Source organism: Carya illinoinensis, chromosome 3, assembly GCF_018687715.1.
Source record: "Carya illinoinensis cultivar Pawnee chromosome 3, C.illinoinensisPawnee_v1, whole genome shotgun sequence".
In the NCBI taxonomy this organism is placed as follows: Eukaryota; Viridiplantae; Streptophyta; class Magnoliopsida; order Fagales; family Juglandaceae; genus Carya; species Carya illinoinensis.
Window position 1 is genome coordinate 54,576,868 of NC_056754.1, and position 19,891 is coordinate 54,596,758.

A 19,891-nucleotide genomic window follows, 5' to 3' on the forward strand; every position below is an offset into this window, starting at 1 on the left:
TTGTACTTTGTATCATGAATCCTATCTTTATACGCTATGACTATGAGATGCTGTATTAAAGAGAAATACAAGGAGAAAAAGCAGTAACCATGACGGGAGATTTCTTCCATTTAAGAACTCTATTGTTTTAGATTAGTACGTGCAAGCATTGAGATATCAAAATATTATTAGTTAATGCTGGCCTTAGTGTAAAAAAAGTGCATGTGGATCCTTGATTTTCTCTGGTTCAAAACTCTACAAACATGTTAAAATGACTCGTTTATTCTAGTACGAAAGAAGAATAAATTCCAAAAATCTCACTTGCGGTTTAATCCATAAAAAGATTTTATAAAACTCAATTCATAGACTGATTTGACTTTATTTGATATATGAGATTATAAAATTATTTTTATTATAAAATAGATTTAAGTTACGTTTGGATGTTGAGCTGAGTTCGTTATGAATATTAGTGAGTTGAGTTGGTGAAATAAGTTATGTGAGGTCTCTCTAAAATAAGTTTAAATGTATTTGAATATTAAGATGAGTTTAGTATTATGTATGAGAAGTTTAAAAAGGTTGTAAATCTTACATATAAAGAGGTATTGAGTTGAAAAAGATTATGGGTTCTACATGTAAAGAAATTTTGAGTTGAGTAATTTAAGAGTTAGATATTTGGATGTTAGACTTAATTTAAAATTAAACTGAATTGAGTTGATTTCCGTTAGATTTTACAACTAAACGGGATTCGCAATGGCCCACAACATTGACATGAAGTTACACATCACATGGAGTTACGCCATTTTGTAAATTTATTTTTATGAAATCTTTTTATAGCTAGCAACACGCTTATTATATATGCTAATGTCAAGACTGAGTGATGACATTAGCATTTCATGCCATACAAAAAATTAATAAAATTAACCCATTACACTCTCAAAGCTATTAGGTCGATATCAAAGTTAGAACCCCCTTGGGGCTTCGAGTTGTGTAAAATTTATAATAATTTAAAGGTATATTTGCCCATATTTTTTCAAAGCATAAATTGAGAATGCTCAAGAGAAATCTTTACCAATATCATTGGTTTATGGTTAATGGGCTTTGCTAGACGCAGTCGGCAAATACAGTCGGCTGTACGGAATAAATAAAAAAAAATATAAAACATGGCTATACAGAATGAATAAAAAAAAGTTATAAAAATAATTTTTTTTCATATAGGTCCCATATTAATTCATTTTTTTCAAAGCGACTGCACGCCGACTGCATTTGCCGACTGCACAAATCATTTCTCATGGTTAATTTACATAAAGTCGCAATGGCCCTAAAAAATGTAGAATTGAATATTTTATAATTTCTATATAAATATAAAGATTTATAATGAGAATCACAAATATATAAATTAAATTTTTTAACATTTATTGAAGATTTTGTGAGGTTAAAAAATTTTATTTGAATAATTAGAGAGAAATACTTGCGTAGTGCTACAATATACAAATTCAAGCGCATCTCTTTTTCGAAAAAAGTAAAAAAATATAAAATTTATATGAAAACAATAATTTTTTTTTCTTTATTTTTTTTAAAATAATATTATATATAATTATGAAATATATAAATATTGTATAATCGTTTTAAAAAAAATAAGAGTGAAATTTATTATTTAAAATTTAATTTCTTTATTATTATTGTTAACCAACGGTCCAGATCTGACGCCATCATCGAGTACCATAGTTCTGCCCAAACGCGGCCCGACTCGATATAAAATCTGGTCCCCAAATTCGTTGCCCTACTTGCTGCTACTACCACCACCTGCTGCTGCAGTAATTACACAAACCTCAATCAAAAACCTTCGAAGCCGAATCCAGAACTCTCTGCAAACCACCAACGACACCGGTTTCTTATTTTTCCTCAGGTACTCCTCACTTACCCATTTCCTTTTATCACTCGTTTCGGTTCCGACAGTTTCGGTCGAATTAGGGTTTAGCATATGAAACGAAACCCTAGGTTTATCGTTTAGTTTCAAAACATAGTTTTATGGATGTGTGTATGGATCTGTACAGCGCAATTTCTTACTTTTTGAGTTTTGTAGTCTTTTTGGTTTACATTTACTTAAGTTTATGTACATGTGGTGGTCTATCTTCTTGTAGACCATTCCATATTTTTTAGAAAAAAATTTAGTTTAAAAGATTCACGGCAATATTCATAGTTGTGGAATGTTTCGGTGGTCCGTAATTTTAGATCTTAATCGTGCTTTTACGCATAGCAACGAGGAAATTATTGTTGGTTCAGCAGTGGGATTAAACAAAGAGACTATGTCAAGTACTGCGTATTTACTGTGATGAACTGGTAGACATGATGATTAGTTTATATTTTTCAGCAACATTTAGGTAAAGATCATTATCTAGTATTTTAGATCAAGAACTAGATCAGAAATTGGAATTTTCTGTTAATGTCGTCTTTTGATACCACAAAAGATGACATTGTGCTTTTCGACTAATATATATAAATAGCTTCATTGGGCTTTATGAATATCAGAATTACTCCACAACCATCAAAGCAATAACTCTACCACTTGCCACCACAGCAACTATCAATACCTTCGTCTGCTTGGCTTCACAATCAGACTTGAAAATGCTACTAAGACTCTAGTTTGACCTACCTTCTCTGTTTTAATTATCTACATATTATATGCCTGCCCAGCTTCTCATCTCTCTGAACATCATATTACCTTTATGAGTTAATTTTGAACGTGATTACTGTTGATAAATTCTTTTGGATTGCCGTAACCATTATTTTTTTTAAAGAACTGAAGCAAAATATGCAGTATGGGTGCATGTGTCTTCTGAATTTATCAAGAGTTACAACTTTGTTTTTGTAGTCTTGCAGTTTATGCTACCAAGTAGTAATCTTTTCATTAGGTATGGGAGACCATGATACAGATATGATATCTGAGACATCTGCTGTGATGGGCTATACGTCTGGGAGTTATACTTCCACAGACTATTCTGATGCCAACTCAAATGTTGTCCCTGACACCAGTGCTTTCCCATCTAAGGCTACTGGGGATTTTGCTGCCCCTGCTGCTCTGGCTGATATAAATTCTACCGTTCCTGGTGGTTTTGATTTGGGAGATGGGAACATATATAGTACAGATCCTAATCCCATCTTGCAAGAAGCACATGTGAGTACATCATTTGAAGCCAAGCCAGCTGTCGGAGTTGCTAATACTAGTGAGAAAGTCACCGATCTAGAAAATGCAGCAACAGAGTTGTCTCAAGCAGCTGGTAATATTTCTTCTGTGGATGTTAGTGTTGGTGAAACGGGTACCCTCACAGTTGAGAATGGAAATTCTTCTGATAATATGGCGAGAGCTGCCGATGAGCAACAGTTTGATGGTTTCGGTATGTTTTTCTATCTTCAAATTTGTTATATCATTATGTCAGGTGCAAGGTGGTTGTGGTTTTTATTTGGCATTTTAAGGCTATATATTGCTCCAGATGACCCGCATCCCACCTACAAACCCACCTATCTTCGAAATTTTCTCAAAAGATTTCAGAAACTTTCAAGATTATTTTCAATCCAAACATGCTTTCGTATTTTAGGAATAAGGGGAGGAATTTAATGGTTCTTGCCAATTTTAGTAGATACAGATTTTGATTAGTCCAGGTCTTGAGGTTTTCTAGCATGATTTTCAAGTTTACTTGGTCCTTCAGGGCTTTTTTTTTTTTCAAAAGAGTGATGCCAATGCATATTTTAAGAAACTGGACGAAGTATTGTTATTTTCTTCATCTGTGCTGCATTTTTCTCACGGGTTTGCTGACTGGGCAACCTAATGCGACTAGAATTATTTTATATCTTCTTCTCTCTCTGTTTCTTGTCTATCTCATGTGTACTATCCGCCATCAATTTGACTAATGGATAGATTATTTAAAAAAAGAGAATACACCACTTCATCGGTCACCCTTATGAAATTACTGATAAAAAAAAATATTCCATCTTATGAAATCTGAAGTTCCTGTTTTGTGTTCTTTCTCTGCTATTTTTATTCCTCCTATTATTGAAAAATCTGTATGCAGATTTAAGTGTATAATTTCCTGATTGTTTTAAATCCTTTTCCTCTTTATTTGTAGTACCAGCTATGTCTGCGGAAGAAGATCGACTTTGGAACATTGTGAGGGCTAATTCTTTAGATTTTAATGCATGGACTTCCTTGATTGAAGAGACCGAGAAGGTGGCACAGGTATGTCAGCGAATTTCAGATGTTTGATGAGTCATTTTGTTGAGTTTTCCAATCTGCACGTGTTTTTCTTTGTTATTTTAGGAAGATGCCCAACAAATTGGTTGTCTGTATGGTATTGATATCCTTCTCTTATATTGCATGAACCAATTGTCCATTCATATGTATTTTTGAAATGAGTAGATAGTATAGTATGGCTTTCTGAATCACCTCTATTTACTTACATGGTTATGTCATAGTATGTTTTTTTTGATAATTAATATTAAATTTTATTGATTTAAAGAAGGCGTAAGCCAGGTACACTGGAAGTATTCATGTGAATACACCGCTTTAAGATCTAGAAATTGTTATATGTCATAGTATGTTCTCACCCTTTTGTTTGTCTTCTTATAAAAAAAATGTTCTCACCCTTTTGCTTGATTACAAATCTTTGGAATGTGAAAGTGGTGCCTTTGAGTATAGAAACTGCATTTTTTATTTTATTTATTTAATATCTTGGGTATATTTTGCCTGCTCTTTGGAGGACTGGTCCTGGTTTTTATATTTAACGAATAACATATTATCTCAACTCCCTTGCAGGAGAACATTTTGAAAATTCGAAAAGTTTATGACGCTTTTTTGGCAGAATTTCCTTTGTGTTATGGTTATTGGAAAAAGTATGCAGACCATGAGGCTCATCTAGGCTCTGTAGACAAAGTTGTGGAGGTTTATGAACGGGCAGTTCAAGGAGTGACATATTCAGTGGACATTTGGTTGCATTATTGCATATTTTCCATTAGCACATATGGGGATCCAGACACCATCAGAAGGTAATAGATTTTAATTTTAATTTTATTATTATTTTTTTTGTGGCATTGGGGGATCATTATTGCATTGTTTCATCAGTCACAAGGCTATAGTATTTGTTGATGCTGACATCATTCCGGTATGCCTGCAACAGTGATTCTTCACACTTTTGGCGGAAAGGTTTAATGGTAATGCACCACAGAAATGATTTTTTCCCTGATGTGCAAACCCTTGATTTGATGCTATTGTAAAAGTGTAGCTGTTTTTAAGATCTTGTTTATTTTGTTTTTGGTTTCGTATACCCCTTCTTTTCTCGCCTCTTTCCCCATAGGCCTATGCTGTAGTCATTTAGTTGTCATTGAATCATGGCTATCTTTAACTTTGACACACTGAGGGGCATCAATATGCAAATTGCTGCTGGGAAGCTCTCGTCAAGTTAAGGGCTAAGATGGCCTCTATCACTGCTCCCTTTCATGGACATAGTATGATTTTTTCCAGGAAGGTAAATGTAGCGTTTGGAAGTGATATGCTGTTAACAATGATTTTCTTCTCCTTGACGTTGGCCACTGTCACCGATATATGGATGTGCTTGGGTTAAATGGGTTAATTTTTATACTTATAGAATAATGGTTTCTATTATTTTTATGGTGTTTCAGGCTTTTTGAACGAGGATTAGCTTATGTTGGAACGGATTACCTGTCGTTCACCCTCTGGGATAAATATATTGAATATGAATACATGCAGCAAGAATGGGGCCGTCTTGCTATGATTTACACCCGGATTTTGGAGTATCCAAATCAACAATTGGATCGGTATTTTACCAGGTGATTCCTCGAACCCTTGTACATTACCCATATGTTTATTTGTTGATCTTGAAATCCCTAGTTGTGGGATTGGGTTCCTTGAGTTCACTCTATGTTACATTAGAAACCTCTTGCACATGTCCAGTCTTGCATTCAAAAGATTTGGGGTGGCTGAATGTGTTCGGGGCAGGTTTTGTAGTGGTCAGATAGAGTACTGTTTCATTAGATTTACACTTTCACATGCCTGGTTTGTATGATAAAGGCAATAGAGTTAAGAAGGTTGTATTCCTCCATTAACTATGATGGTTTTGTGAGTCATAGTAGAACAAATGGAAGACTGATTGTGGGTGTTTTGAGGCCATGCTGTGAAGAGGTTTGTGTTTGATCATGGATGGCATCCTCAGTTTTGCTTTGCTTGAGGAGTTTTTGGTGCTTTTTCAGGCTTTAGGGGGAGTTCATTATGTTGCTTGTAGTGTTGCATAATCTCTGTTGGGGTAGTTTGTATATGTGGCATACTGGTTTTAGGGCTTTGTGCGAGGAGTTTGTGCTGCTTTTTCGGGCTTTAGGGGGATCTCATTATGTTGCTTGTAGTGTTGCATAATCTCTGTTGGGGTAGTTGGTATATGTGGGATAGGACCTGGTGGTTTTAGGGCTTAGTTTGGTGGTTTTTTTTACCTCTTTGATTCAGTGGTTTTCTTGTATACTTGTATTCTTGGGTTCGCCATTTCGTTTTAATTGGATTTTGTTTACATGTAAAAAAATTATATAATATTTTCTTTTCGAAGTTTTATTTATCTTCCTGGTGCGATGGCAAAACAGCTTCAAAGAGTTAGCTGGAAGTCGACCTTTGTCTGAAATAATGACTGCGGAGGAAGCTGCAACAGCAGCTGGTGGACTTTCGGAGGATAGTGTCCAAGCGAATGAGGGAGAGGTTCATCCTGATGCTACAGAACAATCTCCTAAACCTGTAAGTGCTGGCTTAACAGAAGCAGAGGAGTTGCAGAAGTATATCGCCGTTAGAGAAGAGATGTATAAGAAAGCTAAAGAGTTCGATTCTAAGATCATTGGTTTTGAAACAGCTATTAGGAGGCCCTACTTTCATGTCCGGCCCCTCAATGTTGCAGAGCTTGAAAATTGGCATAGCTATTTGGATTTCATGGAAAAGGAAGGTGACTTTAACAAGGTATTGGAGTGATTTTGCTTTCTGTTTCTCTGTTTTGTAGTTTTTGGTTGTCCTCGTTACATATTGACTCACAGTTAAATAATATCTGCTGCCGCCAATGCTTTATTGGCTAAACCGTTGGATGAAGGAACTTTTTAAACGGGAAATTGAACTGAGACTAAAGCATGGGCCTTCGATTTGGTTTCTTTAAGGCTAAGTACTTCAAACCCTCATTTGTCAGTGGACGTTCCAGGTTGATGATGTGTTTGTATAGTAAATTTTATTCTTTTTAAAGTTCCAATGTTATGCATGCAGGTGTCTTCTTATCTTCCTAACCATCTGTCTGTCAGACAAGGAGGGTCCCTCCCTTCGTATTTGAGGGGCCTCTCTGTTCCGCTAACGGAGTATATCTTATGCATATCTCCTTTGTGCTTTGAAATGTTATTTTAATTTTGTGAGCTGAATACCAAATAATGTATTGTCAATTTTCTTCTTTGTGAATTAGGTGGTCAAGTTATATGAAAGATGCCTGGTTGCATGTGCCAATTATCCTGAATATTGGATACGGTATGTTTTATGCATGGAAGCTAGTGGAATGTTGGATCTTGCAAATAATGCACTTGCTCGTGCAACCCAAGTCTTTGTCAAGGTAGGATATTTCCCATATGAATTTTCTTCATTAGGAAATAGGGAAAGGAGTGCGAAGGGAAGTTTACTTCCCAATGAGTTTTTTGCTCGGAGAGAGAAAAATAACTGAAGAATATAGATATATGGTTTTACGTTCATGCCACTACTTAAATCATTTAAAATGCGCTATCGTAGAAATATAGTTTGATCATTAATTTTTTTTTAATAAGTAAAAATTTTATTTTATTTTGATAGGTATTAAGAAATTTTATTCTAAGTAAATAAGCATAGCCCAAGTACATGGGAAGTGTACAAGAGAATACACCTAAATACAAACTAAAGCAAAACAAAATTAAATAACAGCATTACACATATTCATATCCCTCACTAGATTGTTCACCCCAAACTTTAAAGTGTTAAAGAAAAAATCCCAAAATTCCCCCATAGTGCATTCACAATCTTGGAAGCACCTCCTGTTTCTCTCAAGCCATAAACACCAAAACAAACAGGAAGGAAGTACAAACCTTATTCCAACTCACCAAGTGAAATTCCGCACACCCAAACCTCCAAAGCCACTTCCTAAGGAGGGCTTTATTAAAAAGCTTTAAATTCCGCACACCCAAACCTCCAGTAGACACCGGATTACAAACCTTATTCCAACTCACCAAGTGAAATTTAGGTTCCTCCCCAATACCATCCCATAAGAAATTTCTAAAAATCCTCAATTTTTTTGACCACCCCTGCTGGAATAAGGAAAAGAGAGAGGTAACAAGTGGGTAAATTAGACAAGGTGCTTTTAATCAAAGTTAATTCTACCCCCTTTGGACAAATATAGTTTTTTCCAGCCAGCTAGCCTCCTCTCGATTTTCTCAATCACCCCATCCCAAATAGACACAGATTTATGAGGAGCCCCCAAAGGTAGCCCAAGATATTTCATGGGTAAAGAAGAAACTTTACAGCCCAGAATATTGGCCAGATCAAAAATATTGCTGACTGAAGCCACAGGAACAATTTCAGACTTAGATAAATTAATTCTAAGCCCGGAGACAGCTTCAAAACATAACAATAAGGGGAGGTTTGGGGTAGAGAAGAGAATTTTGAGTTTGAGACGAGAGTTTAAAATATTATTTTTAGTATTATTATTGTTTTATGATTTGAAAAAGTTTTATTGGGATTTGAAAAAGTTTTATTGGGATTTGAAAAAGTTGAACTGTTTATTATATTTTGTATGAGAATTTGGGAAAGTTGTAATGATGAGATGAGAATTTTGAGTTTGAGATGAGATTTTTTTGCCCCCAAACCTGCCCAAAGCTCTTAAAGCATGAAGATTATCCTTGTTAGCATCTCTGAAAATTAAAGTATCAAGTGTGAAGAGAAGGTGAGAAACTGTACATCTCCCACCTTAAACCCCTACACAAAACCTCCTTCAACAGCCACTTCAATCATATGACTCAAGGCGTCCATGACTAAGACCAAAAGGAAAGTAGATAATGGGTCTCCTTGCCTTAATCCACAGGAGCTGCTGAAAAAGCCAGCCGAAGAACCATTCACCAAAATAGAGAATTTGGCCGTTGAAATACAATGTCTCATCCACAAGCACCATTTCTCCCCAAATCCAAATCTCCCAAGCAAGTAAAGGAGAAAATCCCAATTGACATGATCAAAAGCCTTTTCCATGTCCAATTTGACTAAAATTCTAGATTGTCCCATCATTTTTCTACTTTCCAAAACACTCATGAGCAACTAATATCGAGTCAAGGATTTGTCTTCGCTTCACGAATGCATTTTGGGATTTTTTTATAATCTTATCTATAACCACACAAAGGCGGTTGGCTAACACCTTAGAGATGATCTTATAAACCCCACTTATCAAGCTAATATGGTGAAAATCCCTCGTTTCTACAGCACCCGCCCTTTTAGGGATGAGAGCTGTAAAAGTTGTGTTAAAACTTTTTTCAAATTTCCTGAAGGAATAGAATTCATCAAAAACTTTCATAATGTCATCCTTCACAATATCCCAGCAAGCTTGGAAAAATTCCATGGAAAAACCATTTGGACCCGGAGCCTTATCCTTAGACATGCCCCTAACTACATCAAGAACTTCATCTTCCTCAAAGGGCCTCTCTAACCAAACTGCTGTAGAATGATCAATGGGGTCAAAAACCAGCCCATCTAACTTGGGCCTCCATGAATGTTCTTCACGAAAAAGATTCTCATAGAAATTCACAATATTATCTTCAATCTCCCCCTTGTCGCAAATCACATTTTCACCAACATGAAGGACTTCGATGGTGGTGTTTCTACGATGAGAATTAGCCATTTTATGGAAGAATTTCGTACATTTATCTCCTTCCTTAAGCCATAAAATTCTGGATTTTTGTCTCCATGAAATTTCTTCCATAAGCCCAAATTTTTCAATATCATTTAGCACCCTTTTCTTCAACTCCTTTTCTTCACTAGAAATTGTACCCCTCAACTCCTTATCCTCCAAACTGTTCAGCTGTTCCATAAGGAGTAATCTATTGTTTTTTAACATTTCCAAAAATCTCCACATTCCATTTCTTCAAATCTTTTTTATGCTCCTTAAAATTTCCTGCCAAAATAAAGCTGGGAGTGCCATTGAAGTGATAAGAGGCCCACCACCTTCTTACTCTTTCAAAGCAGCCTTCCTCCTTCAACCACATATTTTCAAATTTAAAGTATCTTTTTCCACTCACAATACCCCAACAGTCCAACAGAATAGGATAGCGGTCGGAAACTACATGTTGTAACCTTTTCTGATTTAGATCCGGAAAAAGAGCTTCCCAAGATGCAGAAACCAGAAATCTGTCAGTACGGGACCAAGCTCTCCCATTTGTCCAAGTGTAATCTCCTCATCTCCTCCCCCCATAGGCAAATCAATCAACTGCAGCTCAGAAATAAGTTCTGAAAATTCAAACATAGCTTTAGAAAAAAGCGAGTCAGAGACTCGCTCACAAGGAAAATGACTAATGTTAAAATCGCCTCCAAAACAACATGGAAGATCCCACCAACTGCAGAGTCCCACAATTTCTTCCCACAATACACTCCTACTAGAATCTGAATTTGGTCCGTAAACACCAGCAAAAGCCCATTCAACACCATCAACAACATTCTTGAAATGACAAGCCACCAAATATTCTCCCACATAGTGCTCTACTACCTCCACAACCCTCCTATCTTACATAACAGTGATGCCTCCTGACGATCCATTAGAGACTAACTCTACCCACAGCCCACATGATTACAACTCCATAAATTATGAACTACCGAATGGCTAACAATCTTCAATTTAGTTTCTTGGAAATAGTAGATATCAGCCTTCAACTGTCTTAACATATTTTTCACACGAAGACGCTTTCTAAAGCCATTCAGCCCTTGAACATTCCATGAAATAATTTGAGGTTTCATGGGATACCATTAACAGCCCTCTTTGCCTTTTTCTCTAAAAGCACTCCCCACCCTTGGATTTATAATTAATTGAACATTCCAATCTTTTAAGCTCCCTCTCCTTTTTAGCAGCAGATTTAGCCATAGCTGGATGCCCAGCCTCAATAGCAATAAGTAGAGCCCTAAATTGCTCTTCGTAACCCTCACAAGAGATATCAAGAACACTACTAAGTTCTTCCACCTTCCTCAAAACTCAATCAAAAGAATTATTAGACCATTCAATACCCGGGTTAAAGGAGCATAAAGGAACAGGATCAAGATCTTCATCAAATTCAAAAAATTCACCTGATTCACTCGATACAGAACCTTCCCCTCCACTTATCACCAATTGCATATCAGAGTTAAAATTTTTAGAGCAAGGATATTGTGAAGCTGACAGCTCATGCCCTATTTCTCCCTCACTGTCAACATCAACAGCCTCCACATCATTCTCTTCCATAGAAAATAAAGGAGTACTTCACAACCCCCACATCAAGCACAGAACTTGACTCCATAGATTCCTCGGAAGAGCCTCCAGACTCTTGCATCTTGCTGAACTACTTGTTCCCCTAACTGCTCTACCCTCACACACCTTGCCAGTAGGATCTCCCAAGTCAAATGACAACTTATATGAAGAAAGAAGCTTGGCCGAATCGTTCTTCTCCTTAGAAATATCTACCACCTTGGGAACTGTAGCAACTTCCTTCGTCGGGAGTTCACCAGAATGTGCGGATGCTGCCAGCGCACCAATCTGTGACATCGAATCAGATGACAGTACCTCGAAGGGCAGCCACAATAACGGGGTCGGAGCTCACCACTGAAGTGTGGCCGGAAGAGTCAACCTTCACTATTGACCCCTTCTGTGCAGACGGACTATCAGTCGGAGCCGCTGTGGGCTTGGGCTGAGATTTCTCCTTCACTGGGCTTAAAGTGCTCTGAGGCCCTCCATGAAACTGTTAAGTTTGTAAAACAGGCCTCATCATTGGGCCTCTAACTGGCCCATTTTGCATGCACGAAAATAAGGCCTTAGACCCATCCTTCCCCCCCTTCTTCTCAACTAAGATTTCAGCAGAATCATTAGAAACAAAACCTAAGCCTGAAATAAGGCCCAGTCCATCATCAACAATCTTCAATAATGAATCCAACTTCTCCTTCCACCCCATGAGCTCTGCCCGTATGTGCCAAGAGACCCTTCAACTTCTCCTATTTTCTTTAACTTCTGGGAATGCCAACCGTCAACCCCAACTACAGGAGATTTTCTGCTCCTCACATCCTTTGAACTTTCCTTCTTATTTCTAGCAGACATCACTGCCTCATTATACCCAAGATAGTTTTTACCCAAGATAGTTTTTATCAGCAACTTTGCTGGGACCAGAGGATTCCTGCACTGGAACCTTCAAAGCTGACAAATAAGGTGTTTCATGAAAGGACGAAACCCCACATTGAGAATTAGCAAATTGCACCTCTTTTCCTTTGGAAGCCTTGATAACAGCACCGTTATTGGAAACACCTCTGTTTTCAGAAACAAGAACAGAGGAATTTGAACCAACAAGCTCTCTTATCTTCCTCACAAAAACTTCCCAACCACTTCTGTTTCTGCCTTCAGGAATTGCAATGATGCCCCTTCCTTTGCTCGTGCCCAGCTCGGATAATTTAACAAACCTACTATACGAGTTTTGACAAAGTTGAATCAAGAAAGCTCTGTTTCCCTCCCTTCTGGTCTGGTAGGGTGCCCTATTGCCCAAGAAATTCGAACAATTCTCAACCGCCTTGGCCAACCAAACCACCGCATCTCGGCAAAGGTATATTGCATTCTTGAACTTTCTGCATTTCTCCACAATGCAATAAACCCCCCTCCCCCTGCTTCTTAACTCAAATAATTTAGCTTCAATCCAAACACTACACTCCAATCCCAAAATGCCGAAAAAGAGAGAGAAATAGAAATAGAATAAAAGCAAAAACTAAAACAAAGAGGAGAAAGTATCAGGAGAAGAAAATGAAAAGAAAAGAGATCAGGAATATTTTCTAACGAGAAGCACCGGAAAAAGAAGATGAAAAGTCATAAGGTAGAGAGAGAGAGAGAGCTCCCACACAAAATATAATAAATATAATAAGTAAAAATTTTATTCATCAAATGCAATAGGCAAAGCCCATGTACACATGATGTATACAAAAGAAACACCAAAATACATTCTAATACTAGAAAAATGAGGACAAAAACTCATGGATGGTCCCTCCATCAAGTACAATAGCTGAAAACCAACTAAACAAGGAACACAAAAATTTCCAGAGTTCTTCTACATTGCGTTCCCTATTATTAAAACACCTTTCATTCCTTTCCAACCAAATGCATCACATAATGCACAAAGGAATCATCTTCCATGCAGCTGTCACTTGAGAGCAAGTATGAAGTCTAGTCCAACATGCGAGTAAATCTACCACTGATTTTGGCATAACCCAGGTCAGTCCGGATCTTCTAAACACACCATCCCATAACACTTTAACCACGTCACAATGTAGAAATAGATGATCCACTGATTCTGCAGCTTTCTTTCACATGAAGCATCACTCCATAACAATCATTCCACACTTTCTCAAATTGTCAATTGTCTGAATATTCCCAATTGCTGAATACAACAATCTGGAAAAATAAGTAACCTCCTCAATTTCCCAATCCTGGACAGGTCTGAAAATATAACATCCCAATGCACCTCTCCATTAGAGTAACTCATCAACTCTGAGATTGAGGCCTGCTGATTAACAGCCAACCTGAAAACTGCCGGAAAAGCTCTAAACAGTGCATTCTCACTACACCAAACCTCAAACCAGAATAACTCTTGAACCATCATCTACCACAAATTTGACTTGTCTCACAAAATTATTCCATCCTTTTATAATAAATTTCCATAAACTCACGCCTTAAGTTCCCTTACTCTCCTTAGTAAGCCATCCCCCCAATCACTCCCATACTTCCGAACAATCAACCCCCTGCACAACGCTTCCTCTTCCCTATGATATCTCCACAACCACTTCCCCTACATCACCTTATTAAAACTACACAAATTACGAAGCCCCAAGCCTCTATCGGCAATTGGGCAGCGACCTTTCTTCCAGCTTACTGAAGGAATCTTATTTGCCTCTCCCAAACCACCCCACAAAAATGCTCTATACAACTTTTCAATATGATTAGCCACTCCAACTGGTAAAGGAAATAATGAAAGAAAGTGGGTTGGGATATTAGAAAGAGTACTCTTTCTAGGGGTGATTCTACCCCCTTTTGATAAATACAACCTTTTGGTACTTGGGCTATGCCTATCTTAATCAATACAATTATTTCTTACTTATCAAAAAATAAATAAATACAACCTTTTCCATGCCGCCAACCTTCTATCAATCTTCTCAACCACCCCTTCCCAAATATACTTTGCCTTGAATGACGCCACCGGCAGGAGACCCAAATATTTCATGGGCAAATAAGCAACTCTACACCCCAATAATTTTGCCAAATTGTTAATATTATGCACATCTCCCACTGGGAACAGCTCTGATTTACTCAAGTTCACCTTAAGAAAAGAGAAATTTCACAACTTTTATGAGGAGCCTGCTTGCCCTCTTTTAATCTGCCTGCTGTGGTGCGAATTGGTTTTGGTGGGCTGAAGGGGTTATGCCTCTCCCTCATCCCCACCTTGCCCCATCCTTTTCCTACCTACCAAACGAAGGTATTTCCCTTCATTCACTGTTCTCTGCTACCCTTCTCCACCCTCCTCCATTTCCTCCGAGCAAACGGTGTAAAGTATGGGCATCCTATTTGTTGTTCATCAATATTCATATTAACAGATTATGAGTTGGAAGACCCTTTGAACCACCATATGGTTTTAGGCTTTTAAGTTCCAACATTCTTATCTTAATTAACGATAAAATGAATTTCCTTTCCTTCTCTTTTCTGGTCATTTCAGTATCGAACCCTCGATATGTTTGAAGTGCTAATGTGTTTTACAAATAAGCTTACATTGCCATACCTTTTCATCTTCCGTTGTCAGTATTCAGCCATGATATATTACAATTTCTATCTATTACTTTCCTTTAAAATTTAATTCCCTTACATATGATGTACTTTTTTATGCCAAATTTAATTATCATTTTTTTTTTCCCGTGGTCTATAACAGAGACAACCAGAGATTCACCTTTTTGCTGCACGGTTTAAAGAGCAAAATGGGGATATACCTGGTTCTCAAGATGCCTATCAACTGGTGCATACTGAAATCTCTCCTGGTCTCATTGAAGCAATTATTAAACATGCAAATATGGAATATCGCCTGGTATGTTGAGTTAGAAGCTGTTTTAAGGTTTTAATTTTCGATATATATGCTATAAATTTTTTTGATAAATTTATTACATTTTTAACTCAAATAATTTCTCCTTCATTGCAGGGGAATCTAGAAGCTGCCTACTCCTTGTATGAACAGGCCATTGCTATTGAAAAAGGAAAAGAGCATTCACAGACATTACCGATGCTGTATGCGCAATACTCTCGATTTGTGTATATGGTAAGTTGGGCAACATGTTTGTCTGTGTATGTAGCTTACAGGTATAATGCTTTTGGTTTGATTTGATTCTTGATACCAACAGTATTCAGCATACTGTTCTCATCCTTCATTATGTCTTTTATTTTTATTTTGTGTTTGATTCGTCATGACTTTTGCAAATTTAAAATTCAGAGATTTTGTGGTTGTTTTTGTTTTTTGAGGAGTCATTTTCTAAGTGAACAAGATTAAAGTAGGCATACTTTTCATTTTCAACTTTAGGGACAAGAAAAGTGCCTGAACATGCTGTTTTAGTGTCTCAATTTAAATACGTTTTGTTTTTATTTCTTTTAGATGTTGGCTGTTTCTTTGTTTTGTTATTTCAAGTAAACACAAGATACACTTGTCAAGATAAAAACAAGACAATGGTTATGATTTCCATGTTGACATGAAATTCCAATGAACTAAATTTCTTGATATATCCCCAATAAATCTTTTATCATATTCTTCCATATTTCCCCTTGGACATCTGTTGAAGTCATTATTTTCCTTTTTTGGCACTTCATGCTATGACTGATATCTCTCTTTCCTGATTTTATTGGTAGGTTTCTGGTAATGAAGAAAAAGCTAGGGAAATTCTAGTTCAAGCACTTGAGCATGTCCAACTATCAAAACCGATTCTTGAGGTCTGTTCTCTCTCTCTCTCTCTCTCTCTCGTCTGCATGTGTGCAGACACATTTTGTTTAAAAAATATTGTCTCAGTAAGGTTCTTTTAGCTAATTTACTGCTTTTGCTTCCATGATGCCTGTAGGCTTTAATACATTTTGAGGTAATTCAGTCCTTACCGAAGCGAATCGATTATTTGGATTCATTGGTTGTTAAGTTCATTGTTCCTGACCTGGAGAGCCCCAATGTTGCTAGTCCAGCTGATCGGGAAGAGCTATCGTGCATTTTTTTGGAGGTACAGTGCATTTTTCCAGACATATTTTCTTTTTGGCTGTTGAAGATCTCTCTCTCTCTCTCTCATTCATTCATGATTGGGTCCTTCAGCATTTCCTTGCATACAAGAGTTTGATTGGGTCAGCTGGGTTGGGTATGGGCTGATTAGCAATGTGTATTCTTCAGGCTGAAGCCTCTGTGTTTTTTCTGTTGAGTAATTGTCTTTGTTATATGTTCATGGTTTATAATGGTCACTCTTTAAAGATTGGATTGTAGTTTAGAAATCATTTTAGAAATTAGTTTGCACCAAAGTTGAATATCTTCTAGTATTGCAAACACCCAATTCTGTCTGGATATTCTTTTCTTGGGAAAATGTTGCTTCAAAGTCCTGTGTGCTTGCATGGATTTTTCAAAACAGAGAGAATCTGTAGATCACTTACTTTTACATTGTGAGATCACAAGGGGGCTATGGAATGAGATTTTTAGAAGATTGGATATTGCTTGGGTAATGCCTTCACGGGTGGTGGATTTATTGGCCTGTTGGAAGGAGCTTCAAGGCAGTTTTCAAGTGGCGGCAGTGTGGAAGATGATCCCGTTGTGTATCATGTGGTGTACATGGTCGGAGAGGAATGAGAGATGCTTTGAAGATAGGGAACGCACAATGGAGGAACTTCAGAATTTTTTTATGTGCACTTTAATGCTGTGGTTTTCAGCCATTATACTTGATGGAAACAATGTCCATGATTTTCTTTCTTTAGCTAGAATGTAATTAGGTGTTTCTTTTGTATACTTCCTGTGTACACGGGCTATGCCTACTTCATTCGTATGAATAAAATTCTCTTATTACTTATAAAAAAAAAATGGATTTTTCAGTTTGTGAATGCCTTTGGGGATGTACCATCCATCAAGAAGGCTGAGGATCGGCATGCCAAGCTTTTCTTACCCCACCGGAGCACCTCAGAGTTGAAAAAGCGCCATGCAGAGGATTATCTAGCATCAGATAAAGCTAAGATAGCTAGGTCTTATTCTGTTCCTTCACCTGCCCAGTCCTTGATGGGTGCATATCCAAATGCACAAAACCAGTGGACATCTGGTTATGGTTTGCAGCCTCAAGCTTGGCCTCCAGCTACACAAGCACAGGGACAACAGTGGGCCCCTGGATATACGCAACAGGTAAATCTTATTTTCATGTATATACATGCCGTATGCTCATTTGTCATGGCTGGCTGAGGAGTATCTTTGACTAATTTGCTGGAGTTTCCATGTCACCAAAATTTCTGTTCAAAGTTAGTTTTTGGTTTTTTCTCATTGATGGCTAATAAATGTGCTGAAGTTTATCAAATTGGTAGGAGTGTTGATGCATTTTGATCCAGTGAAGATGTTCTTTTTGTGCTTCCCTAGTCAGCACAAAACTGTCATACTTTTATTTTTATTTTTTTATGTTGGGGAACCTCTTCAAGGCAGGGCCCTTTCAGACCCACCCCTGTAGAGTAAACCCCGGTCCCATGCACTACACCCTCAGAAGTTTTCCTACGCAGAACTGGTTAAATTGCTGGCTTTTCACCAAGGGATGGCTCAAAAGGATTGTTTGAACTTTGCACCCATGAAGTGTTGAACTTTGGATCTTGAAGGAAGTGATACCCCCAAGACCAAGGCTTTCACCACTTGGGCCAATCCCTTGGGGTTGCAAAACTGTCTATTAAAACAATTCTGAAAACTCATAGCCATTGTACTCAAAGTAACTCAATTAAGCCTGCTATAAAATAGCGAATGTGTGAAAGTATTGTTGCCACGCCCGTAACGAATCAAGAAATCTGGTTGTTTGGTATGTAATTTTCAATCTTAGTATACCAGAGAGACTATTTTGTCAACCGAGAATTTGGTTCTTTCAAGATAGTCTGAGATCATGTATAGTTGAGTACCTTGTTTCCCCATTGCAATTGGAAAAATGTAGTTGCAAGCACAACTGCGCATTAATATATGCACCAATTTAATGTGATTTGTCAAAAAGTAGATTTTATTGAAAACAGTGCTAATTTAAATTTTGAATATGAAGGAATCAATATTGATACACAGATTAGTACGTGACTTTACTTGTACATAGCAAAATTTCATTAAAGGTGCTGATATGATTTTAATGTTTTAATATTTCTCCTCAAGTGTACCCATGAAAAAAAATATATAAATGTGGCTATTATTTATCAAGGAACCTTAAAATCTTGCAGCAGGCTGCATACAGTGCATATAGTGGTTATGGAAGCAGTTACACTAATCCACAAACGGCAGCATCAACGCCACAAACTCCATCTTTCGGGGCTTATCCTAGTACATATCCTGCACAGGTATCTGCTATTATTCTCGTGTGTGGATCCTAATTCTTGTTTGTACATGTTGACGACCTCTATTTGATTTCACATTGGATTTATTTTTTTACTTCTATTTTTGTTTAAAAAAAAAATTGGGGGCCTGGAAGTGTAAAGGTTTTTTTTTTTTTTTTATTTAAAGTTGATTTATCCTTTTTGATGATTTCTTTGCTAGCCACATGGAACTAGTTTATGCTTTTCTAAAGTATTTGCTCCAGGAAAAAATACAGGGTATATTGTTTGTCCATAAAAATCTTTTAGTTATGGGCTTTGTATCCTTCCTTTGGATGTGTATCCCAACTTAAAGGTTGGCAAACCTTTTGGATGTTTATTCACATGTTTGTCAGCTGAACTTCCATTTGTCTCTTCACTTGGTATCTTTTGATGTGTACTCCTTGACCTATTACACATTGAAAGTATGTCCACTTTGACCCAGCTTACTGGGGTATGTATGACAACACCATGAAATGCATTGTTCTGGGTTTAATAAATGTTTCATTTCTTGCCCACACCTCTGAGATTAGTTGAGATTTTGTTCTTGGACACCTAGTGCCAATAATAAATAGATAAATAAATGTTTCATTTCTATCACTTGCCCCCTTAACCTATTGGGGCACATATGAAGACACTTGATATCTCTTTGCTTTTTGCTTACCTGGCATCACTACAGCTGATAATTTTACCTATAATTTGAGCAGGCTTTCCCTCAACAAAGTTACGCACAACCCGCTGCAGCAGCAACTTTGGCTGCCCCAGCCCAGCAGCCTGCGGCAGTTCCTCAGGCTTATTATGGGAGTTACTACTAAAACGGCAAGACGATTGCTGCACTGTTTTGGCAGATGTAATCTATTCTTTTAACTTGCTAGTCTCAATACAGTCCTGGCCCGTACCATGGGTTTTTTTAGACATGGTTATGGTGTAGCTAACAAGAACTATAGGGAAGAGGTCTCTGTTTTAGTTGTTACTGGCAAATAGATGTTGTGTATGTTAATTTTCTTTTCTGTTTTTATTTGCCTGTTAATTTTGGGTTA

General features: G+C 37.2%; 1 protein-coding gene across 6 annotated transcripts; it reads left to right on the top strand.

The window, feature by feature from the left end:
• Nucleotides 1–1,726: 1,726 nt before the first annotated feature.
• Nucleotides 1,727–19,891, top strand: LOC122305392 (pre-mRNA-processing factor 39-like). Of its 6 annotated transcripts, none has more exons than XM_043117903.1 (14): nucleotides 1,727–1,885; nucleotides 2,852–3,374; nucleotides 4,104–4,213; nucleotides 4,790–5,019; nucleotides 5,653–5,820; nucleotides 6,619–6,982; nucleotides 7,467–7,610; nucleotides 15,202–15,354; nucleotides 15,466–15,582; nucleotides 16,164–16,244; nucleotides 16,370–16,519; nucleotides 17,371–17,670; nucleotides 18,723–18,839; nucleotides 19,559–19,891. In XM_043117903.1, the coding sequence occupies exons 2-14, from the start codon at nucleotides 2,894–2,896 to the stop codon at nucleotides 19,664–19,666; spliced, it is 2,523 nt and encodes an 840-aa protein (XP_042973837.1). In that variant the 5' UTR covers nucleotides 1,727–1,885; nucleotides 2,852–2,893; the 3' UTR covers nucleotides 19,667–19,891. The 6 variants fall into 6 exon arrangements, with proteins under 6 accessions (XP_042973837.1, XP_042973840.1, XP_042973841.1 ...); XM_043117906.1 differs by having other exon boundaries at nucleotides 18,726–18,839; XM_043117907.1 differs by having other exon boundaries at nucleotides 4,110–4,213.